This window comes from Peromyscus californicus, unplaced genomic scaffold, assembly GCF_007827085.1.
Source record: "Peromyscus californicus insignis strain IS unplaced genomic scaffold, ASM782708v3 Scaffold_16__1_contigs__length_79575227, whole genome shotgun sequence".
NCBI lineage: Eukaryota > Metazoa > Chordata > Mammalia > Rodentia > Cricetidae > Peromyscus > Peromyscus californicus.
This window is the reverse complement of record NW_026294458.1, coordinates 78,822,792-78,848,315: the sequence shown is the minus strand read 5'-3', so window position 1 is coordinate 78,848,315 and position 25,524 is coordinate 78,822,792. Positions and strand designations below refer to the sequence as shown.

General features: G+C 45.1%; 1 protein-coding gene across 2 annotated transcripts in view; it reads right to left on the bottom strand.

The window, feature by feature from the left end:
- Nucleotides 1–18,555: 18,555 nt before the first annotated feature.
- The window catches only part of LOC128112301 (interferon-induced GTP-binding protein Mx2), a 29,997-nt gene continuing 23,028 nt past the window's right edge, over nucleotides 18,556–25,524 (bottom strand). For both annotated transcript variants that reach the window (XM_052741340.1, XM_052741341.1), the window contains 4 exons: nucleotides 24,569–24,727; nucleotides 23,492–23,568; nucleotides 21,125–21,376; nucleotides 18,556–19,132 (listed from right to left, as the gene is read on the bottom strand). In XM_052741340.1, the coding sequence (XP_052597300.1) occupies nucleotides 18,902–19,132; nucleotides 21,125–21,376; nucleotides 23,492–23,568; nucleotides 24,569–24,727 (719 nt within the window). In that variant the 3' untranslated portion in view covers nucleotides 18,556–18,901. The remainder of the gene's footprint in view (nucleotides 19,133–21,124; nucleotides 21,377–23,491; nucleotides 23,569–24,568; nucleotides 24,728–25,524) is intronic.

Here is a 25,524-nt window from a genome sequence, read left to right as displayed (position 1 = left end):
TAGCTGCTCCCAACACTAGATCAGTCCTAATTTGCAAGGGAGCTACAGGACACCCTGCTTCCTGTCTCCCCACATCCTAACTCTTTCACACTACAGATCCCATTGCCCAAGACCATCAGGGCAGCTCCATCACATTTCATGCAGACTCCTGCCTCACTGGAAGTTCAGGGTCAGGTCCACACAAGTAACCAGGTGTGGTGGGCTCTAAGCATTCCTATTCAGGTATACCTGTGCCCATTTGTGCTGTCCTTGGTGTGATTGGCTACACTTCCACTCTATAGTAGGTAGTGGGCATTTGTCAATGGCCCTCATGTGTCATATACCATTTATTATGGACAAAGATCCAATGGCAGGCTTCCCCTTGGTTTCTGTCCTGTTAGAAAAGCACCCTGAGCCCATTTGGAGACAGGAGCAGTATGGGAATAGGGTTCGTCACCTTTCACTGTTAGAACCCCTAACCACCCGCTCTCCTGCCTGTACAGGAGTAGAAGCCTTCCCAGGCCTGTCTGGGTGTTAAAGTGTCCACAGAGATCCCTTTCTCCTCCCAGGTTCCTGCCCTCCATGTCCCCCCTGCAAATGAACCTTTGAAATGGAAGGTCTGTGGGACACACTGCACTCTGAGCAGAGGTAGGGCTTCAGACCACCCAGGACATCTCCTGTCTGGGGACTGGGAAGACCCTGGGTATGTACTTCTCTACACAGATCCTCTGTCAGTCCTTCCAGCAGGATCCCCAAATAAGTATCCTCTTTGAACTTCAAAGCCTGTCTCTGGGTCACATGGCTTTCTCCCACCCTTAACAAGAGACCTCCATCTGCTTTCCCATGGGCTCCTGACCCATGTAGCAGGGGATTTGAAATCTCTCATCTAGGCCTTAGCCCAAGACCTCTGAGATCCCAGGGACCACACCCTCTCCTGCTCCCTCCTGGGAGAGAGGTATTGGAAATGTGGGGCTGTTTCAGACTGTCTCCTGAAATCAGCAGCTGGGTGGTACCCACGGTGTCTAGCCCAGTAGCCCTGCCTGTGCTGTCACTGATGCTCCTATTTTAACAGCACTGACAAATGTCCCACATTGCCCACCTGGATCTACAAGGAACCCAGAGTCATCCCCTAGCCCTGCACAGAACCCTGTGCTATACTCACCACTCTGACTCACTTACTGCTCAGTGATAGTGTGCAGCTGCCAGGGTTCAGACCTCTTTAAACAGTGCTGGCTCCTCCCCTTCCCATGGAGAATTGAAAGTTAGTGAAATGGGCTGAGCTTGCTGCCCACCCCACCCCCTCCACACACAAACTGAGCTCAGAAACGAAACTCACTTTCAGGGGCCTTTGGCCGGGTCCTAAGTTCTAGAAATTGCCTATTTTTTAATCAACCCCCCAGACCTGCCATATAGACTCCAGCTCAGATGGCTGTCTGCTTTCCCTCAGGACCAGACCAGCTCTGCACTGCACCTTCTACTCCAACAGTGTGACCTCCTGTGATCTGAATACAGACTACACTAGCTTTCCCTTTTCACTGTACTAGGGAGGGGCAGAGATAAACCATCCCAGCAATCACTGAGGAACCCTGCTAGCCTCTCTTATAACAGCAGGTTCTAAGGGCTGAGCACATTACTCCTGCAGGACTAATGAGGGTGACAGGTGCTAGTCTACATGGAGAAAGGGGGCAGGCCATGATCCCTGCTGCATCTTTCCCCTGTATTCAAAGCAGAGCCCTGCTCTGCAGAGAACCTCACCCAGCTCAGGGAAGTAAGTGCCTTTCCTCCTCAGAACCCAGGGACTTGATGCTGCAGCCCTTTCCCTGAGCTGCCTGTCCTGGGAACTGGCAAGACAGACACCAGGCTCCCTTTGTGTTCCCTAAGGAGCAGAGCCCTGTCACAGGGTCTTGACCTCTGTTTCCAGGCTGAGAGCAGGGTCTGTGGCTAGCACCTAGTCCATGCTGGTAGGGCTTGTAGGCGGGATCAAGCAGTTCCTGGTGTACAGTGATTCTGTGACTCCAGAATGCCTAGTGATGGGGACAACAGATTCAGTGACCTCAGATGATGTCACCCTGTGCTCAGCTTTGTTTTGCTCCCTTCCTTCCTATTCCCTCCCTCTCACTACCTCCAGTCTCTCTTTCCTCCTCCCTCCTCCTCCCCCCTCCCTGTTCCATTTCTCTGTCAGCTCAGACTTAGTTTCAGTTTCATTTCTCTGGGTCTTGGGAAATTAATTCAGTCTGTGCAGAGAAAGAGATACTTGATTCAGGGCTCAAGTCCAGGAGAAAGCTGGAGGAAATCTGGGTGAATGAAAGGTGCCTCATGGAGGAGACAATGCCTGGAGGAGGGGCAGCTGTGGGGTCAGTGGGCAGTGCTGGCAGGAGGAGGCCTGGAAAGGGTATGTGGCAAGGAACAGGGAGCCTGGACATAGGAGAAAAAACTGAGCTGGACTGGAGTTGGTGGGTAGCCTTAGAACAAGGACCTGCCTAAGGCTAGCAGTCTCCCTGCACTCTGACTGCCATGCTGCAGGAGCCTCCACACTGTTTTGCTGGTGCCCAGGCCTGAAAGGATTACAGAGCAAACCCAGATCTCCACAGCTTAGACTCTGCCCTTGCCTCAGGAGAAGTCCCTCTGCTCCTGGGCCTGCTTCCTGGACTAGGCCTGTGTGTTTTCTCTTCGTGTATGTCACCTCTTCCCAGAGGTGGCTGTGTTTCATGCAGGGTGTTTGGACTGAAGAAACGTTTCTGAGGACCCAGCAGACAGGCATAGATGCAAGTGTGCTCTGGGTTTACATTAGAGGAGGCCAGGAGCAAAGGCATTGGGGGCAAGAGGACTTGGAGACCAGAAGACAGTCCTTAGCCAAAGCTCATTTCCAGCTTCCTGACAGGAAGGGAAGGTGTGGTGCCCACCGTGTCCTGCTCTCTGGTCATCGTTTCCAGTTACCAAACACATTGCTGGAGAGAGCAGGTGAGCAGCTGATTGCTGTGGTGGTTTGGATGAGATGCCCCCATAGTCTTGGACATTTGAACACCTGGTCCCCAGTTTGGGTATTTTATGAGGAGTGATATTGCTAAAGGAAATATGTCACTGGTGCAGGCTTTGAGAGTTTAATGACTCATGTCATGTCTAGTTCACTCTCTCTGCTTTCTGCTTTTAGTCCAAGGTGTGAGATTCAGCCTGCTTGTTGTTCTAGTACCTTCTGCCTCCACCTTCCATGCTGGACTCTTATCCTTCTGGAACCATAATCCCATAAAACCCTTCCTTCCTCAAGTTGCCTTGGTCACGGTACTTTTTGTTTTGTTTGAGACAGGGTTTCTTTGTGTAGACCTGGTTGTCCTAGAACTTGCTCTCTATTCCAGGCTGGCCTCAAACTCACAGAGATCCAGTGACTTTTCCTCCTGAGTGCTGAGATTAACCATGTGTATAACCATGGACCAGCCATGATGTTTTATCACAGCAATAGAAAAGTAACTAAGACACCAGCAAGAGGGGAAATCTCTGCTATAATTTTCAGATGCTTTGACCAGCTGCCAACCTACCCTGCAAAGTGGAAGCATTGTGCTGTAGCTCTTTGTGGCCCACAGAGCTGGTCACTGCTGGACTCACCAGAGCAGCATTTCTAGTGTGAGCTGAGACCTGTCACTGCAGAGGTGTCCTCCTTTTCCTTCTGACACAGAAGTACAATCTTCGCCTTGAATAAAAAAAAATAGATAATAAAGGTAGGATGTCACTGTTTCTAGGTATAGAGGAGAAGAGAGTTTATTACAGATAAAAGGGAGAGCATAGGCAAAGACAGGGATATCTGTGAGAGTCCAGGATGAACACATCCTGAGCCATGTGAGGAAAGGGGGGATGGGAGAAGAGCTGATGACCAAAAGGGGTGGCCTGGACCAAGAGACTGGCCAAAAGACTGGCAGAGACAAAATGGCTGAGTTATAGAGGAGCCAGAGGAGCTGGGAGAAGGGTAGCCCAGCCTAATACTTGGGCTGGACAGTTCAGGGTTGGGGCAGGGTATGCCAACGAGGAGGGCACTCTAATAGGTAGAGACTGAGGGATGCTGGGAACACCTCATGCCCAGTGTCCAATTTTATATGTTAATGGGTACTTCAGGTAGCCATTTCTCCCAGGTTTGATACCTAACATCCCAGCCTTTTTTGATAATAAATAAATGGTAAGGGTGCTGGGAACCACAAAAAATATGAAGTAGGACTTTATATGAATATGGAAAAAGAAAATACCTGGAAGAAGCCAAGAACCTTCCAGAGGTAAAGCCAAGACTCAAGGCATCTTGGTGATGTTAACTCTTGGATATTAGCCACTTTCCTGCAATGAAATTTCTTGCATGCTATTGTGGCTCTTCCATTCGAATCCTTTTTTGGGGGGAACAGTGTGTTTGATCATGCATTGGGCACAATTTGCCCTCTAAAATGGAATATTTTGATAACCTTCTGTGCTGACAGCAGTAATGCCACCAGAACTAAATTTCAAGCTTCTCTGTAACTAATGTCATTAGCAACATCCAGCCAGAACCATCTCTGGACCAAAGTATCTTAGCTGCGAAATGCTCCAGACTTTTTAAGAACAGACCATCTGTCAGAGAAGGTAAAGATTTACACTGACTATTGCCCAGGCATGATCGATGTGCTAATTAAGTGTGAAATTTTCCTTTATGAATATTATCTCTAGTTCCAGATCACCCTTTAACAATTAACAGGTGCACCTAGCTGTACACAGGTTGCCTAGCCCCTGAGTGCACTCCCCTGCCCTGGCAGGAAACAGGTGGCAGCTGAGATAGCTGGACAGATAAGGAACCAAAGGAAAATAAGACAATTTCATTTTCACTTGTCACTGATAGACTCCTAACACTTTACCTAACCACTTCTAAAAATATAGTTTGCACACATAAAATCCCCTTTGCTTAGATTTTAGGTAAACTTAGCCCCCAGATGTTTCATTTTCCCATTAGTCACTTCCCTTTTGAGTTGCAGGTGATGGTTGACAATTCCTGTTCTTTTGTATGGATCTTATTGGCCCTCCTTTTGACCCTGAGGGAATTCAAGCCTGGTGACTTTGCCTTAGCCAGAGCATTGCTATTGCGTGGGTATATAACTGTAAACCTCAGAGACTTGAGAAGACTAGATTGCAGGAGGAGAAGAGAGAACTAGAAGAATGAGATGGAAGATGAGGAAGAGCTAGGTGGGGAAGAACAAGATGAGGAAGAACAAGTTGAAAAAGGATGAGATGGGAAAGGAGCTAAGATGGGAAAGAACTAGGTGGACGAGAACCTAGATGGGGCAGAACTAGATGAAGGAGTTCAGATAGCATTTACAGGGAACAGCAGAAAAATGTAGAGAGAAATCAGGCAAGAAAGGAGCTAAATATGAGAGCAGAATAGAAGATGTGCTGAGAGAGAACTGACTCAAGAATAAAGTAAATGAATTAAAGAGATTTGTGTATGTAGATTCATTTTTATCACCAAGGATTAGATTATCAGCTGATTGTAGATTCTTCCACAGACCCAGGGAGAAAGCTATTGAGGGGCTGGATGCCAATAGTCTTCATTACAAGGAGTGATGTAATCATGATGACTTTATGCTTACATTGGGATTTTATTGTTTGTGACCCAAGAAATCTTGAATGTTGGCCAAGGCCAGGAAGAGCAGGCTGTTTCACTCACTGTCCAGATTTGTGGGACCTTCTGGTGTTAGTGAAGTACAGGCCAAATTGGAGCAGTCTGTGAGGCTGAACCACTTAGGGATAGTCACCTTGGAGCCTCTAAGACGCAGGTTCTGAAGCAACATCTCAAGCTGACAAGTTGCTAGATAACTGTAGTTGATTTGCTATTTATTCGGACAGATAGCCTAGGGAGAGAAGGCACAATTAAGGAGTTTAGGGGTGCTGTGGATTTCTTTCCGTATACTGTGAATATGTGTTGCTCTGATTGATTGACAAATAAAGCTCTTTGGCCAATGGTGAGGCAGAATATGTTAGACCACACATTCTAACTAGAGAGAGGAAGGAGAAAGGAGAGCTAAGGAGACACTGCCAGCCGCCGCAAGGAGAAGCAAGATGTAAAGAACTGGTAAGCCACAAGCCCCGTTGCAAAGTATAGACTTATAGAAATGGGTTAATTTAAGATGTAAGAGCTAGCTTGCGGGAAGCCTAAGCCATTAGGCCATATAGTTTCAAAATAATAAAAGCCTCTGTGTGTTTATTTGGGTTTGAGCAGCTGCAGGCCTGGGTGGGACTGGAGAAAACATATAGCTAAATAGGGCAAATTTTTACTTGGGGTATACATTTAAGATTTCCAAGCCCATAGTCCTGGCAACTGTGGGAGGGAGGTTCCAAGATCAGGGAAAGAGAGAAAGATGTCACCCTCAGAAATAGAATGGTAGGGAACTTAGGAACTTACCTGGAGTCTATCTGACTTGTGAAAAGTTGATTCTCTGAAACTTAAAAGAAATTATTTTTTAAGTTAACAAAAAGAGAAACATTTTAGCCAGGCAGTGATGGTGCACACCTTTAATCCCAGCACTCTGGAGGCAGAGGCAGGTGTATCTCTGTGAGTTCCAGGCCAACCTGGTCTACAGAGCAAGTTCCAGGACAGCCAGAGTTGTTACACAGAGAAACCTGTCTTGAAAAACAAAGAAACAAACAAACAAAAATAAAAGTTTTAGATATATTAACATGACCACTGTTTGTAATCTGTACTAAAATCCACAGTGTGGAAAAGGCAGTTGACTCAAACTTTTGAGTCATAGTAGAAGCTTGGGAACCCAAAACTTATTCTGGGCTAAAAATATCTGTGTGTTTATCCCTTTCAGAGTCTGGGAGCAAAGTAAACTGTTTATCTTGCTCAGCTGGAGAACTAGTAGCTTTAGGAAAGTGACTCCTTAGGCCTCATTTTTACATAAAAGAGAAGGTAGCTATAGCCTTGGGGGAGGAGTTGCTAAGCTTGTTGCTATAAAGCTATAGTCAGTCAATATCATCAGGAATCTGAGAAGGATAAATTATAGCAGGAGGTTTAATCTAAATGACCTATGTATCAATTAAAATGACCAAGACTCACATACTACCTAGATGGTTCCCTAGGCTCCCATGGTCTCAATGGCTTTGTTGGGGACAGTGGTTGTAGGTCTTGGGCTGTCATACAGGACAGCATTTAATCTTCAGCTGCCACACAGAGCAGCATGGACCTTTGGCTGCCAACCCAGGTCTGAAAGACTGTCCTGTGGAGAAGGAACTTGGAGCAGTGACCTCACTTTGAATAGGCACAGAAGGCTTATCAACCCAAAAGGGTCCACAGCTTGGGCAGAGCCCTGGAAAAAAGCAAGGCATGGGGCAGTTTCATTCAGTGGTTAGAGTTACCATATTCAGGTGGAGTCATTATGTTCCATCTATCTTATTTGGAGACCTTAAGGTTCTGACTGGGAGCATTTTTTTCTATAATGGGAAGCTTTCTTATTAAACATTTTAAATGTCATATTCAGCAAATCTCTGAAGAGTTTGAGGACCATTATCTATTAAGTATACCTGATTTTAGGCTTAAGCTTGAAAACACATAGAAGAGGCTCAATAAAGCTTATCACTAAATGATTTATGTAACACTTCTTAATTTTAAGAATAATTTTTATTAAAAAAATTTCTTTCATTTTACATACCAATCACTATTTCCCCTTCATCCTCTTCTCCTACTCCCCCTCTACCTCCTCCCATCCCACCCTTATCCCCTCCTTGTAGGGGGTAAGGCCTCCCTTGTGCAGTCAACACAGGCTGGCATACCAAGTTAGGGCTGGACCTAGCCCCTCCCCCCTGTATCAAGGCTGAGTAAGGCATCACACCTTAGGAAATGGACTCTAAATAGCTGGTTCATAAATCCTGGTCCCATTGCCAGGGAACCAAAATCTCATCAAGCCGTGGATCTTTCACTCACATTCAGAGGGCCAAGTGTGGTCCAATGCAGGCTCCCCAGCTGTCATTTCTGAGCCCATGAGCTCCCACTAGCTTGGGTCAGCTATCTCTGTGGTTTTCCCCATCATGATCCTGACCCACCCCTTGCTCCTATAATCTTCCCTCTCTTCAACTGAACTCCAGGATCTTAGCCAAGTGCTTGGCTCTGGATTTCTGCACTTGCTTCCATAAGTCACTAGATATAGGTTCTATGATGACAATTATGGTAGGCACCAATGTGAGTTGGTGAGTTTCCCTGAACTGAGTTCAGGGAAAGGTTAGGTGAAACACCCTCTTCACCATTGCTATGAGTCTTCACTGGGGACAATCTTGTGAGTTCCTGGGGTTTTCCCCAGCTGTAGATTTCTCCCCAACCCCTTAATGGTACAACTCTGTCAAGGTATGTCTTTCATTGATCTCCCTCGCCATCTCTCCCCCAATTCAGAAATCTAGAGCTCTCATGTTCCCACCTCCCAACCTTTTCCTTCTATTTTCCCCATTCAGTTTATCCAGGAGATGTTAACCCTTTTCCGTTCCTGGGACGATCCATGTGTGTCCCTCTTAGGGTCCACCTCTTTTCCTAGCTTCTCTGGGGTTGTGGATTGTAGCCTGGTTATCCTTTGCTTTGCTTCTAACATTCACTTATGAATGAGTACATACCATGTTTGTCTTTCTGGTTCTGGGTTACCTTATGCAGGATGATCTTTTTCTAGTTCCATCCATTTGCCCACAAATTTCATGGTGACATTTTTCTTACTGCTGCATAATACTCCATTGTGTAAATATACCACATTTTCTTTATCCATTCTTCAGTTGAAGGACATCTAGGTTGTTTCCAAGTTCTGGCTGTTACGAATAATGCTACTATGAACATAGTTGAGTAAATGTCCTTGTGGTGTAGTTGAGCATCTTTTAAGGTATATGCTCTGGAGTGGTATTGCTGGGTCTTATGGTAGGTTGATTCCCAATTTTCTAAGATATGGCCATACTGATTTCCAGAGTAGCTATACAAGATTGCATTCCCACAAGCAATGGAGGAGTGTTCCCCTTTCTCCACATCCTCTCCAACATAAACTGTCATCAGTGTTTTTGATCTTAGCCATTCAGATAGGTGTAAGATGGTATCTCAGATTCTTTTTGATTTGCACATCTCTGATGGCTAAGGATGTTGAACATTTCCTTAAATGTCTTGGGCCATTTGAAATTCTTCTGTTGAGAATTCTTTGTTTAGTTCTGTAGCCCATTTTTAAATTGGATTATTTGATATTTCGATGTCTAGTTTCTTGAATTCTTTATATATTTTGGAGATCAACCAAAATATATAAAACTGTGAGATATAGTTTTGGTAAAGATCTTTTTACATTCTGTATGCTGCCTTTTCGTCTAATAGTTTTTATGAGATTAGCATTTTACAGCTTGATCCTTGCTAAGTTTGAGCTTTAAAATTTGAGTTGAAGATTTAACTGAAGATCCTTTAGCATCAAAAATAAAACATTAAAACATAAATAAAGTCTATGAGAAGAATGGGAATTAGTTTCCTTCTTTCTTTTTCTTTTTTTAATTCTTTACATGCACTTGTTAGGATTTAGTGACAGAACCAATGTTAGGGTTAAAATTACACCATGCAACAGATCTCAAATAAGAAGCTTTTTTGGGGGGAGGAGAGAGTGAAAGGCTGTCTCAGAGTGGGGGCAGGAGAGAATTAGAGAAAGAAAGAGAGAGACAGACAGACAGAGAGAACAAGAGAGTGATCTGTGATGGCAGGGACCTTTTAAAGGGTTGGAGACTCATGATGACATCAAAGCTGTTGGTGTGTTGAGTGGCTGAGGGAAGGCTGTGGGAGGGCCTGATTTCCAACATTCCTCTCTTTTATTTATTATAAAAGATGAAGAAATTGGAAGGGGTGATGCTGAGGTAGAAATGTGGGCCTCATGCTTATTAGACTGCTTCCTGATATCTGAGAGTATTGAGATCTTTGGGAACTCAAAATGCCATGATCCTGGCCAAGTCCTGGAAGGGCAGGCTGATTCACTCACTGTCCAGGCTCTATGGGACCATCTGGAGTAGGAAAATGCAGGCCTAGTTAGAGTAGTCAGTGAGTCTGGACCACCTGGGGCTAGCCAAGTTAAAGTTGTCCAGGATCCAGATTTTGAGGGATCACCTGGAGCTGGTTCTTGAGCACTCTGTAGCTGATTTGATATCTGCTGGGATGGATAGACTAGGAAAAAAAGATAAAGTTAAGAAGTTAGGGGGAAATTTTTCTTTCTTGGATGTATATTTGATACTTTTAGGCCCATAGTCCTGGTATTTGGGGAAGTGGAGTCCCAAACCAGGGAAAGGGCAGAGATCCCACCCTCAGGAATAGGCAGTAGGTGGGGAAATTTAGGCTGTTGCTTCATAGGAGTACTTATCTAGAGTCAATTTGATCCATGAGAGGTGGATTCAAGTTGATTTCCTGGAGCTTACAAGAAATTTTAAGTTTACAAAAAGAAATGTTTAGATATGTTATCATTACCATTGTTTGTAATCTGTACTGAAATCCACATTATAGAAAAGGCAGTAGACTAACTCTTTTGTGTCATAGAAGGTTGGGAAATGCTTTGGGTTAAAAGTAAGAACACTCTTTAAGGTGAGCTCAGAGAGGATAGAAACCTCCTATGGAGCAGAAGAGCAAAAGCTCCCTTGATCTTGATTTTCAGTATGAATACAGTATGAATATGGTGAAAGCTGGATCTCTTCCCTCTTTCTGGAAGGCTGGAAATGTTTAGATTACACAGGCATTTTTAGCACACTGAGAAGCACTTTTAAGTCTATATTTAGAAGACAAGCAAAGGAAATTTAAAATCTTGAGCTTGTGACTATGATAGTAGCAGTGCTTTACCAGAGCTAGATTAATAGATTATCGGAACTCCATTGTTAATTTTAATCTCTACACTCTGTATAACCACAGCATAGCAAGGGAACAAATTTTAACGTTTTCATTTTAAAAAATTATTTATTTTAATTTTACATGTTCTGGTGTATTGCCTACAGGTATGTCTGTGTGAGGGTGGAGTTACAGACAGGTGTGAGCTGCCATGTAGTTGCTGGGACTTGAACCCAGGTCCTCTGCTCTTAACAGCTGAGACATCTCTCCAGCCCACATTTTTTTATTTTTACATATTTTAAGTCACTTTCTTATACCTTGTATTTACACATTTTAAGTCATTTTCTTATCACAACTTAAGCTTTCACATCCTCAGAACTTACATAAACTTTACACCTTTTTTCTTTCTAACCATTCACCACAAGATTCAGGTAGTTGATTACTGAGAGCAGTTTTTTTTTTAATCTTTTTATTAAGAAAATTTTTTTCATTTTATATACCAATTAGAGATCCCCCTCTTCCTCCTCCTGGCCCCCTCAGCCTTCCCCCAACCAACCCCCATTCCCCCCCACCCCAAACAAGAAGGCAAGGCCTCCCAGAGGGAGGCACATCCAGTAGAGGCAAGTCCAAGCCCTTCCCCCTGCCTCAAGGTTGCACAAGATGTCCCATCATATGTAGTAGGCTCCAAAAAGCCCCTTCATGCACCAGGGATGGTGTCTGATTCTACCACTAGGGGGCACCCAAGCAAATCAAGCTACACAATTGTCTAGCCATGCAGAGGTCCTAGTCTAGTCCCATGTAGGCTCCATAGTCATTGATCCAACTTTCATGAGTTCCCACTCGTTTGGTTGGTTGTCTCTGCAGGTTTTCCCATCATGATCCTGATGCACTTACTCATAGAATTCCTTTTCTCTCTCTCTCTGACTGGACTAGAGCTCTGCCTGGTGTTTGGCTGTAGATCTCAGCATCTGCCTCCATCAGTCATTGGAGAAAATCTCTGTGATGACAGGGTATTCGCTGTTCTGATCACTGAGGCAAGCTAGTTCAGTTCAGGCACCCTCTCCACTATTTCTAGAAGTCTAAGCTGGAGCCATCCTTGGGGATTCCTGGCAACTTCCCTAGCACCAGGTTTCTATCTATCCCCATGATATCTCCCTCTATCATGATATCTCTTTCATTGCTTTCCCATTCCATCCCTGTTCCAGCTCAACCATCCCATTCCCTTATGTTCTCATCCCCCATGCCCTACTCTCCATTGCCCAACCCTCACCCCCATTTTGCTCATGGAGATCTCATCTATTTACCCTTCCCAGGGCACTGCATATGCCCCTCTTTAGGTCTTCCTTGTTAGCTAGCTTCTCTGGAGCTGTGGGCTGTAGTCTGGTTATCCTTTGCTTTACTTCTAGTATCCACTTATGAGTGAGTACATACCATGTTTGTCCCTCTGAGTCTGTGTTACCTCACTCAGGATAATATTTTCTAGTTCCATCCATTTGCCTGCAAATTTCATGGTGTTATTGTTTTTCTCTGCTGAGTAATACTCCATTGGGTATATGTACCCCATTTTCTTAATCCATTCTTCAGTTGACGGACATCTAGGTTGTTTCCAGGTTCTGGCTATTATGAATAATGCTCGCCGGGCGGTGGTGGCGCACGTCTTTAATCCCAGCACTCGGGAGGCAGAGCCAGGCGGATCTCTGTGTGTTCGAGGCCAGCCTGGACTACCAAGTGAGTTCCAGGAAAGGCGCAAAGCTACACAGAGAAACCCTGTCTCGAAAAACTAAAAAAAAAAAAAAAAGAATAATGCTGCTATGAACATAGTTGAGCATCTGTCCCTGTGATATGCTTGAGCATTCCTTGGGTAAATGCCCAAGAGTGGTATAGCTGGGTCTTCAGGAAGACTGATTCTCAATTTTCTGAGAACTACCACGCTGATTTCCAAAGTAACTATACAAGTTTGCATTTCCACCAAGAGTGGAGGACTGTTCCCCTTGGAGAGCAGCTATTGTAAAGTGAGTGCCTTTAATAAAAGAATAGCTAAAAAAAAATTGCGTTGAAATCTTTTTTGTGACTTCATCTCTTTTCTGAGTCTGGTAATAAGGTAAACTGTGTCTAGACCTAGTAAAACCTCTAGGAGAGTGAGGCCTAATTTTTGAAGAGAATAAAGAGAATTGAGGAGGCAGCTGAAGCCTTTGGTGCTGCTGTTAAACTAGTAAAACTATCATTAGCCTACTTGTCAACACCATCAGCGATCTGAGAAGGATAAATTTCACCATAATAAGCAGGAAGTAAAGACCAAGCAGTTTCCAAATCTATTAAAAATGATAGAATTACTGGCTACCTGGACAATCACCCCAGGTTCCTCTGTGGTCATTGGGGCCAGAGGTCCTCGGACAGCATTGGTCTTCAGCTGTCCAACAGACTTCCTGTGTAGTAGAAACCTGGGGAGACTGGCCTACCTTGTCTAGACAAAGCAAGGCAATCAACTCCCCAGTCCCTGTTTGTCTGCAGCTGGGACAAGATTCAGTAGAGGTGAAGGCAGTTGTGTACCCAGTGCCTGGCTTTGCCACATTAAAAAACTCCAGTTGGGTTCTTCTGTGGCCTATCATCTTCTTTGAAGGATATTAGAGGGGTTGCCGTGAGCTAGCAGCTTGCCTAACACTCATATTTGTTAGCCAGAAAACACTGTCTTGTGTACTGCACACCAGAAACATTAGAACCAATAAAAGCCTTCTTCAGGATGCTCTCTTTGTCCACATGTGGTCTTCATTAAGACACCTAGGCTGCTTGCATGAACAGTTAGCAAGATACTGGGGTTGCCAGCCCAGCAGAGGCCTTTACAGCAATGCCCAAAGAATCCCAAAGTCACCAGAGCCCAAGGGTCTGCTACCCTAAGTCCCAAGATGAAGAGGTAGCTAAGTGTTCTAGAGTCATCTTGAGCTGAGGGCCCCAAACCTGAAGTTCTGAGTGGCAAATCTAAGGAGCAGTTGAAAGCTTCAGAGTCCTGGAAGCACACTCTCCAGGTTGAGCTACTCAGACTATGACAGTTGTGACTATGGAGGACAAGTGGCTTTAGAGAGATAAAGCACAAGACTAAGCTAAAAGGATTGCAGGTGCCTGCACTAGAAGATCTCAAGAGCCACCAAGGATTAATGAGCTGAAAGTTCCCACACTGGGGCTCAGGAGCTGCAGTACTGGCCCCTGTGTGCCTCTAGACCCACAGATTAAGCCCTGTTTTGCACACACAATAAATCCCTGCCATGAGATCCCAAGATAGTGAACCCCTGACATTATTACCTGAAGCATTAGGCCTCCATGTCTGAAAGCCATAGACCACTAGTCTCCAGGCTGAGAATCTGAGGCCTTTGGGTTTAGATGCTCAGCTGGTGAGCCGCTGGAACCTGGGGTGTCAGTGTTAATAGAAATGGCTCCTATCTATCTGTTATTTCTGCCCAGAATTTAAAAAAATCCCTAGGCAGCCATCTAAGCAGAATTTCATATCCCTAAACATATTAAATGGTACAGGGCTGTGCTTCATCTCTCATAACTAAAACTCATACGATGCTAGGTACAAGGCACCATTCTGAAGCCTTGATGAATGATATATTGTAGAGAGTGAATCCCAGACACAGAATGATAATTGACTATCCCTCAATTCCAGGACTTGCCCGGATATTTTGGCAAGACTGTGTTTGCCAGGCATCATCCCTGGGAGTAGACAGTTTACACCAGAGGATGTAAGGAGTCGGCAAGGGAAGGAATGAGCCATGCATGATTGCCGAGAGAATCTTGCAACCCTGGCTCACTAGCAACCAGAGTGCTTTTTTATTTATACAAAATTTAGTAAGCAGGGATAGATTCATGATGTTTCAAAATACAGATCATATCATTTTTGTTTTACTTTTTCTTGCTCATCTTTTTGTCATCAAAAAGAACTATGTCAGAAAAGAGATATCATTTCCAATAATTTTCCAAGTTTTGACATCATTGATGAACAGAGATAACGTTTTACTCATTAACCCATAACCAATTTTTAAGAATCTAGAGGCATCTGACAGCTTGCTCTCAGGGTGGTAGCTTTGGTTGCTTCAAGTGTACTAGACCAAAACAAAATCTTCAAGGCAGCCCTGGCATATTGCCATTACTAAGCAATAAATTATTGACTCTTAATGGTCAGAGTACCCAAGAAAAATCCTCAAGCTAAAGCTGCTGCCATTATCATTTAAATTCTGTTATACTACAATGTTTATATTTTATGTCTTTATAGAATTTGTTTATATGTCTAGTCCTGGCATTCTGTTGTTCTTTGGTCATAATACACCACAGTGACTTTGCATGTGCTAACTTTTCTAAGAGAGGGAGGTCCTGACATCTCATCCTTGCTGTGGGATGGTCTGTATGTCAAATGTGTTGCCGATTGGTCAATAAATAAATCACTGATTGGTCAGTGGCCAGGCAGGAAGTATAGGCGGGACAAGGAGGAGAAAAACCTGGGAAGTGGAAGGCTGAGTCAGAGAGACACTGCCAGCCGCCATGATGACAAACAGCATGTGAAGATGCCGGTAAGCTACGAGCCATGTGGCAAGGTATAGATTAATAGAAATGGATTAATTTAAGCTATAAGAACAGTTAGAAAGAAGCCTGCCATGGCCATACAGTTTGTAACCAATATAAGTCTCTGTGTTTACTTGGTCGGGTCTGAGAGGCTGTGGGACTGGTGGGTGAGAGAGATTTGTCCTGACTGTGGGCCAGGCAGGAAAACTCAAGCAACACATACTTTTATCATCTTCCTACTCCATACTTTGCTCATCAATATAAGTCTCTGTTTGGGGCAGAGGTAACTTCAGCTAATCTAACTTTGTTGCTGTATGTGTCATACAATTGCCTGAGTGTAGAGTGGGAAGAGGTTTGCAATCTGAACTGTGACCAACTCCTCTAGCATCAGCCTCATAGCTCAGCCTGAACAAACCTTCACAAACATGTTCCCATTAGATGCTTCTGTCTTCTTGGACTGAGGATGCATCACAGATATGCAACACTGTAAGACAGCAAAATTATGAAAGTGCAAACACACTAAAAGCCAATTTAGGGCCCCAGTGTGTGCTAGAACAGCAAAACACCAGCTGCTGGCCTTCATTGGGGGATGTCCATTCAGAGCTGGGATATTTCCTTTTGCATGTTAGAATATTTCATCCTAGGCTGGTTTCATTTGTGAAAGATGCTGACTTCACTTGAAAGATAAAGCTAAAAGCAACCAGATGAGGGAAACATTGATGTTGGTGTAGTTAAACACCATTGACTTTCTGAGCATAAATTAACCAAGCATTTCATTAGAGTGAAAAATCAACATTGGCAGCTTCTCATAGCTGGCCAAGGAGATAAACCCAGCCTTGAATGATCATTAGTTGGCTGAGTTTGGAATTGACAGTCCTGCCTAGAAATCATATTCCTGGGGTTCTCCCCAGATATGGGTCCCTGATTTCCAAGCTATATTCCATTCAGGCCAAGGCTGTGGTTCCAGAGGCATACTTGCCTGGTATAACTCCATCCAATCACCGTGTAGATGATTGGCTATATGGTGTGATGTGGCCCAGGTTCATTTGGGTGGGTACAGTGTTTGGCAAGGGCTTTAATTTTTGTACTTGGAAAGAAGGCTTAGAAATCCCCCAGGGAGCTGCTGGTTCATCCCAAGTGCATCAACTTGCAGTGGTGGTACTTGAGGCAGAAGTGGGAACACAGCCTGACCTGGATACCAGGGCAGGTTCCCTGGGAGAAGAATAAAGGATCTGATAAGCCAGCACCACAGCTGTGCTCTTCCCAGGCTCATTGTCACCTGTCATTGGGTTATACTCACATCAACTTACCTCCTTGAGACCAGAATTTCTGTGGGGGTCTACTGCCTGGGGGTGCCAAGTGTCTGTTCCACTTACAGAGGATTTATAGAAAGTAGAAGGCTCCCATCATTGACAACATCATGTCCACAAGGCCTTCAATACAAGGTTCATATGGATTCCCATCACACAAGATGGTTTCAGCTCCCACAGGATACCATCCCTTGTGTTCTGAAAAACTGAGGCATTCCACTGCAGCCCGTTCTTATCTGTCTAGACCTCACTTTATTGCACTAAACATCCCACTTTATAATAATCACTAAGGCCCAGTCTATAATATTCACCCTTCCTAGAGTGAGGGTCCTGGAGAAGAGCAAGTTCTAGCATTATTGAGAGGAGTATGCCAGGCAGGTGTCACATAGCAGGTGACAATAGCTGGGACATAGTTGTCATCCTGGGGTCACTGGTGAGCTGTGGCCTGAGCCTGGTCTCTCCCAGTGCTAGAATCTCATAGAGGTGTCCTAGAGTTCACATTCTGGGTTCTGATCACAGGGATAGAGCCCAGACACTTGTTTTTCATGGCACAAAAGGAACATCCTCCTGGTCCTTTGGGAGAATCACATCTAGCAGACTACCTCCCCTTAAATTCCCTTCTTTATAGCATAGATTCTTGCCTGCCATTCACACTCTATATATATCCAGGAAACCAGTGCAGCCAGGCAAAGTACTTCTGATACTTGGATTCTTCTGACAGTTTCTGGTCCATCAGCATCTAATATGCCTGGAAGATGGAGCTAGGTTGGGGATATACATGGGAGGGATCTGGGAATAAATCATAATTATGGCCTCAGGCATTAGGCACTGGGCTACTCTCCAGGACAAGATGTCAAGACTGTGTTAACTGGAGGAACACACACTTGAGCCAGAGATGTTTAAACTAGCTGCCCACTTTACCTTCCCAGGAATCTCTGTGATGGGAGGCTCAAGTACTTCATGCTCAGGTTAATGGACAGCCTCTGGAAACTCCAGTGACCATGGCAATAGTAAGTAGTCAGTCAGCCCTGGTGAGGCCATTTGATGTCATTCATCCCAGACCTTGGAACTGGGAAGTGGCCGTTGTCTTCCTAGCATCCCTCTTGTGAGCATATTCTAGAACCTCCTAAGTCAGAGATGATAGAGGTTCAAGGGTCAGAAGACATTTAGGGTGGGGTCTATTGGGAGGGGATAGGGTGACTATGCAGCTGGTCTAAAGCACTCCCAGGGAGCAGGCAGTTCTTGAGACAGTATTTCTGGAAGTCTATGAAAAGGACTCTGCTCCCCATGTCCTTCATCACATTTCCTGGAGAATGTCCCTCAGCTCCTTGCTCTTCCCCCTGCCTGCCATGTTTGTCTTCTCCTTTCTGGTTCTGGCATTACTGATGGTTTAGTGCTCCTTCAACGGACCTGGTGTCAGGACCTCAATTGGGCATCTGTCCCAAGATAGTGTTGTGATTCCACCCAAGGCTTCTTAACCTTGAAGGCAGGAAGTACTGTGTGGATTTGGAGCTGAGTTCTAGGAGATTCAGTCTGATGGTGAGGCTTGTGTCCACTCATCTCCCAGTCACAAAGGGACTCTGCAGTTCTCCTGTAAGGAGGGTATTGTCCCTCAGCTGACCTGGTCCTACCCTGGGTGGGTGTGCAGAGCTTCCTACAGCCTCTGCTGACAATGAAACTGCTTTACATTCCCTGTAGCCAGTGCCTGTGCACAAAGAATGCAAGTGTTCAACTATTTCTCTTTCCAGCTTGTCTCCATTTGCTGTAGTTCCTAGGAGGTACACTCTCTTTGGTACCCAATTCCTGAAGGGAGTTGGCTTTAGTGGCCCACATATTTACCACTTGCCTTCTATCCCCTGCAGTCCTGTAAAACCCCTTCCACCAATCCAAAGTGAGTCAGAGAAGTGTCAAAAGTGGTTTATTAGGAATGAATGTAATAGGTAGCTCCCTCCTGGAAGGATGCACTAAAACAGGGTGCTGAGAAGGTAGAGGCCAAGGTGGGAAAGGTTCTTAGTGTGAAGCCATTGTCACATCAAAAAAGTAGCATCCTCTATCCATCTATATCCTGTGTTTTAGAGCCTTTTCTCCTTCCTGATCTTAGAGTGAGCAGAGAGTTTCCCTTTGCTTCTGATTGCTAACAACAATACCAGGTCAGAGGCTAAAGCGTGGTGGAATAGCTACCAGAAAGGCAGGAGCCCTTCTGTCCCTGAAATGCTGTCCAGGATACACAGAGAAGGACAGGGCCAGCTTAACCAGGGAATTTGGCTAGCTGGCGGCGAGCCTGGGCCAGCCTTGACAGCCGCTCCTTCAGGAACTTCCTCTTCTCGCTGGTGTCATTGCGTTCCTTCAGGAGCCAGCCACAAGAGTCCTTGTCCTGCAGGAGCTGGAGCATGCCCTTCTGCAGCTGCTCAGCAAACATTTTCAGGATGAAATACTGGATGATCAAAGGAATGTGGCTGGAGATGCGGTTGTGAGCTTCCTGGAAGAGGGAGAAACAGAAGACTTGAGGGAGAGGCACAGGGAACCTGATACCAGGTCATCTCTAAGTAGTGAGATCCTGGCAGGTACAGGCCTCATCCCCCTCAGTGTCCTGGCAGAGCAGGTCCAAGGTGTCTGCTAGCCTCTGGATCCCACCACTTTCCCTGACCATCAATCAAATGGGTTTCAATGGAAAAGAGTAATATGTACTGGAACGGAGTCCACAGAGACACTCCACCTCCATTTCCAAATGGCTGATCCTTTGGCTGAGAACATTGCTTGCCTGTCCTTAAGACCCAGGCTTCTTGGCAGCAGGGAAGCAGAGCAGTCAGAGTCCTAAACGAGCTGCCTGAAGGAAGTCAAACTTCACCTGCTCCACCCTCTCTCTTAGCTGTCAGCCCCATTCCCCTCAGACAGGTTGCTCTCTGAGTTAGATGACACATGCTGGTGGTTTCCCAAGGTTGGAGCCTCTCTGGCTCTCATTTTCCTTCTTTAGGATACAAGATTACCACGACTACAGCCCTCTGGGGATGATTAAGCAGATGTGTCACAAGACATCAGAGTTAGAAGATGCCTGGCAAGTGATGAGCAGCTGGTCACAGTTTAGGCACAACCCTGAGTCATGGCAGGAAACAGGCTATGTGTTCTCTAACCACAGACAACCTGGGTGAGGCCTGTCTCCAAAGACCAATGGGAAGGAGTGATGTTCAGAGATGGGGGATAATAGAAGGCATAGAGACCCCAGAGATCCAGATGTTTCTGCCTTTGGTCGGAGGGAATATGGTCTTGACTAAAAGGAAAGGATTATTTTTGCAGAAAAAAAAGTCCTGAATCATGCTTTGTCATGTAGTTACATTGAGGACATTATGCTCTGAGGAACAAGCCAGGCAGGAAGGATAAAATCTCTACTATCCCACTTGTTGAAGTCCCTGGAATTGTCAGTGTCCCAGAAGCAGAGAGAAAACCTAATATCTACAGGTGCATGGCCATAAGATCCAGGAGCCCACATGAAAAAGCTGGCCTTCTAGCAGCCAGTGACAGATATCTGTACATTAGAAGGTCACTATGACTTCTTCTATGTGGTTGCTTCCAGGTGCCTGTGGCTTTGGCTGAGTAGGACTTGCTATACCTGGATTACATGATGTGTGCCCCACCAAACAGATGTCAGGACCTGGCTTCCACTTGATGAGTGCATGGCTTCCCAACACTGTGCTAAGGGCCCCACACTCCATTACAGGTGCTTGGGATGCTGAAACCATATCTTAGAGATGTTGCAAAATATTATTTTAAGGTGTGTTTCTTTTGTTTATGTTGCTTTTAACTCTGTGAAACTGTGTACCTGTGCCTGTGTAAAACACTGATGTCTAATAAAGAACTGATTGGCCAATAATAGCAAGGCAGGAGAAAGAATAGGTGTGGCTGTCAGGCAGAGGGAATATATGGAGGGCAAAATCTGGGAGGAAAAAAGAAGTAGCCAGAGAAGGAGGAGGAGTCCAGGGTTGAGCCACCCAGCTACACAGCAAACAGAGTAAGACTGAAAGTAAGGTTACAGAAGTAGGAAAAGGTAAAAGCCCAGAGACAAAAGACAGACATAAAAATTTATAATTAAGGAAAGCTGATTAGAAATAGGCCAGCTAAGGCTGGATGGACACTTATAATTAAGAGTAAGCCTCTGTGTTTGATTTATTTGGGAGCTGGCTGGTGGGCACCCCAAAAAGAGCAAAAACAAACAACATACAGAGTAGAAAGCTGATATTCTGAGAATCTAAATCACACAGCCAGGATCACAAGGACCATAAAAGGCAGGTGTATGTGGCTCTAAACTACCTGTTTATATGAATGAATTACAAACCCTTCCCAGAGGATCACTCAGAACTGCAGGACTGAGCTGTCCTGAAGCCTCCTTGCAGATCCATATCCTACACACAGAGAGACACAGAAACAAAGGGAATAAATGGCCTGACACCCAGTTCAAAAGGGGTCACACATTTACCTGGCGGTATGCGTCCAGATGCTGAAAGATCTCAGCCATGGATGAGTTCTGTGAAGCTTGAGACTGAGAGGAAGTATAGGCACTCGACTTTGTCTTATTCTTCTCCTCCTCAGCTTCCTTCTCTCTGACCTTCTGCAAGGCTCCTCTGTAAAGTTGGTCTTGGCAGTAGATAATCTGCTCCATCTGAAAGTGAAGTCGGATCATCTTCTCTGCTTCCTTTTCTTGTTCTAATCTGATGTCTTCAAGTTTGGACTATAAGGAAAGAGAAATGTAACCTACCAGTCATCAAGAAATGCTCACCATGGAGTAAGAACAAAGGACACCCAACAGGTCGACAGGCATCTGGTCAACCAGCAGAAACAAAAGCAGTTATTACCCAGGAGTATTCCCTGTATCCTCTTGCTCAGTACATCTATGTTACACCCAGAACTGAGGGTGGAAACCACAGGAAGCCTGAGCTAGGTGTGAATAGCCTCTTATTTAAAGGTCAACATTTAGTGTCAACTTGAGTGGATTTATTTTTAAAGATTTGTTTATTTATTTTATGTATGTGTGTGCACGTGTGTGTCCCATACATTTGTGTGTACCATATTCCTGCAAGTGCCTACAGAGGCCAGAAGAAAGTACTGGATCCCCTGGAACTGGGGTTTCAAATGGTTAGAGCCACCTGGTGTGGGTGTTGGGAATTGAACTGATGTCCTCTTAGAGCTTTAAGCACTCTTAACCACTGAGTCTTCGCTCCAGCTCCTTGACTAGGGTTAGAATCACTCAGGAGACTTGTCTCTGAGCATGTCTGTAAGGGTATTTCCAGAGATGTTTAAGTGAGGGGGCAGACCCAGGCTAAGGTGGACAATGCTATCCTATATAGTTTGGGCTACTGAACACAGCACTCATCTGTTTTCTGAAAAGGGCAATGTGACTAGCTGCCTCATGTTCCTACTCCTTCCCAGACACAATGGACTGTATCCCCTCAAACCAAGAGCCCAAGTAACACTCATTAGTTGTTCTTACCAGATATTTGGTCACAATAAGAGGAGACATAAGGAAAAACCTAGGTGAATAACCTGTATGGATTATCAGCCATGACACAACCACTCTCCCTGCTCTTTTAGACACTTTAACATCTACATTAAGAAGATGACTTCCACCAGAGAGTGTGCAAAGATAAGAAGGGCTCAGTCTAGGTCAGTCACCTCCTATGGATCTCGTGTCCTGGGATTTCAGGTCAGCCATGGAGGACAGCCATTGTCTAGAGAGGATCCTGACCTGACCATAGCAGGGATAATACATGCAAAGCTTGGTGCAGGGTATGTCTGCAGCTGCACCTCCCATTTACCATACCTTCCAGGGAGGCCTCACTGCTTCCACTTTGGGAACACAGACCCATGATACATCCCAGCTGTGGCCCAGGCTGGAGAATGTCAGAGCCAGTGGCCACCTGCACAGGCCCTGTCTGCCTGGACAGGGGCTGAGTTTCTTAGCCATGTCAGACCCTATGGAGGTAGAGGCATTTCCTCTTTTCTGCTGTGTCCCTCTAAACAGACAATTTCACACTTGGCATCCTAACTGTTAGAAACCAGCCCAGACTGCTACCCTGGCCCTGGGACTCCACTAGTCCTTCCCTTTCCTCAGCCTCACAGAGTGTCAGCTATCCTACTAAGCAAACAGGATCCCAGATACCTGGATTCATTTCTTGTCTTGGGAAATAAGTTTTCTAAGGCACATCACACATATCAAAGACATCAAAAGGCTACTGATGGGTATCATCTGCTGAATACTGGTGGCCACATTCCCCCTCTTTCCCTTATGCATGTTCGGATATCAGAGAGCCTGGCTACAGAGTTGTAAAACCTTCCCCTTCCTCAGAGACTTACAAGAAGGGAGCCTGAATCTATTCTGTGGGCCTGATTCCTCTTCAGACCCGTGCCAGAGTGTCTCTGGTCCTGGGGCCTGACTTTCTTCAGAGTCACTGGTAGACTGGCTGTATGTCTATCTGTCTGCCCATGGCACTAACAACCCTTCTAATAAATATCTTACTTCCCACAATCCATTTCAATGTCACCCCTGAGCCCCACATCTGACAACTTTCACTCAATGTCAGGAGTGTCATCCTATACATGGCCCTGTGAGCCTCCCTGACAGAGTACTGTGGATTTCAGCATTCATCTCTGTTCCTCCCCACTTCTCCTTCTTCTCCCTGCTCCTACTTTAGCCAGACGGCACCAGTGCCCTCATCAACAAGATTCAAGCAGGAGCTTAAGCCTCTTCCAAACCAGCACAGGAAAGAAGAAGTAGTCTCATACCAAAACATCTGTTCTCTACCATTATATACATTATGCTTTAATAATAATACACACTTGGTTTTACCTTGGTAGTTCTGTGGAGGTTAAAAAACTCAGCAAAATTTTTTTCAGAAACACTGGAAAAGGCAACTCGTACTATTTCTGATTGAAGAGAGAAAAAAAAACAGTTTAACATAGTAAGTGGTTAAGATGTGTTCACTCTGTGTAGATGCAAACTAGGGCAGGGGTGAGGGAGGTGGGTGCTCTCCTCCTCTGTGGTGATATTGTATTTCCCAAAATATTGTGCACCCTAATAAACTTATCTGGGTTCAGAGAACAGAACAGCTACTAGATACAGAGGCTAGAAAATGGTGGCACTTACACCTTTAATCCTAGCATTCCAAGGCAGAGATCTACCTGGATCTCTGTGTATTCAAGGATAAAGCCAAGCATGGTGACTCACGCCTTTAATTCCAGAAAGTGAGCCTTTAATCCCAGGGGGCGATGGCAGAAAGCAGAAAGGTTTATAAGGCGTGAAGACCAGAAACTAGAAGCTTTTAGCTGGTTAAGCATTCAGGATTTTGAGAAGCAGTTCAGCTGAGGTTCATTTGGATAAGGACTCAGAGGCTTCCAGTCTGAGGAAACAGGATCAGCTGAGAAACTGGTGAGGTGAGGTAGCTGTGGCTTGCTTTGCTTCTCTGATCTTCCAGCATTCACCCCAGTAACTGGCCTCAAGTTTGATTTTATTAATAAGACTCTTTAAGATTCCTGCTACATTCCTCCCTTCTCTTTTCCTCCTCTTTCCCCAATAAAGAAGGAGGTACACTCAGGATTCTAGAGAACTCTCTTTAATAGAAATAGAGCTGTAGGCTAAGGGTGGTCATCACTTTACATGAAGGACTCTGATTGTGCTCCTTACATGATTGTGATAAGGGCCAAAAAGGTTAGGTGACTCTGCCCTCTGACAGCAAATCCCTGTGCCCATGGGGTGAGAATGGACTGAATTCTTGAACACCACAGTGGCATCTAGAGCACAGAATGCCTACCTAGAACCAGCCCTAGAGGACAGTTCTGGGGTCAGCATTATCTTTGTCCCCAGTCCCAGAAATAAAATGGCTGAGAGCAACAGAAACATTTCTTGGTGACCCTGTATAGCACTCACCAGTGACCCTGTGCAGCATGTCTACAGCTGGCTCTTCCAGGACTTTGATTTGGTTTCTTATGATGGTCTCAAATGTTTTGTAGTTCACGAACCCTGGCAGCTCTCGGCCTCGATATTGCTTTTCAAATTTCCAGACTTCATTATATAATGTATCATAACCTAAAATAGGAGGTGACTATTAGCTATTTTTAAAAAACCATCTTGCAAATTTTCCTAAACAAATCCATTCTGATCTTACTGAATTTACTGAGGTAAAACAAGGCAAACACATATCTGCAAATTGGAAAATATTTGGGGTTACAGAGAAGAATGAAATCTCAAGGCTACTTCCCTCAGTTGAGGCAAAAGGCAAGCTCAGAGCCACAGACCACAGCAGAATCTAACATGTAGAAACCAAGGGAAGACATGGCCTCAAAAAGACCTTGAGTGTGTGGGTTAATGAATCCAGCTGGGTTTGACCAAAAAATAAGAGACAGAGCACATGGCTCACAGGTCCTGTGGCCTCTAGATGGCATCAAGAGCTGAGTGGGAGGGGGGTATCCCTCAGCAGGAAAGGACAGGACTAGTGAGCACCTGGATGGCCCCAGTATGACCTGACCTCCCTGTTCATGACAGAAAACACTTAGTCCCTCTCCCCAATACTGGACATGGGCAGCAGACTCAGATGGCCCCAGCTTCCTTTGTGATGAACTAGCTGTTTTTATTTTTTATTTTATCGTTTTATATGGATGGGTGTTTGGCCTGCATGAATGTCTGTGCACAATGTGCATACTGTGCCTCCAGAGGTCAGAGAAACATCAGATCCCATGGATTACAGATGGTTATGAGTCACCTTATGGGTGCTGTGGATCAAAACTAGGTCCTCTGGAAGAATAGCCAGTGTACCTAACCACTGAGCCATCAATCCAGTTCATCAGAATATTTTTAATTAAAAGAAAACTTAGCTCATTAAAGAA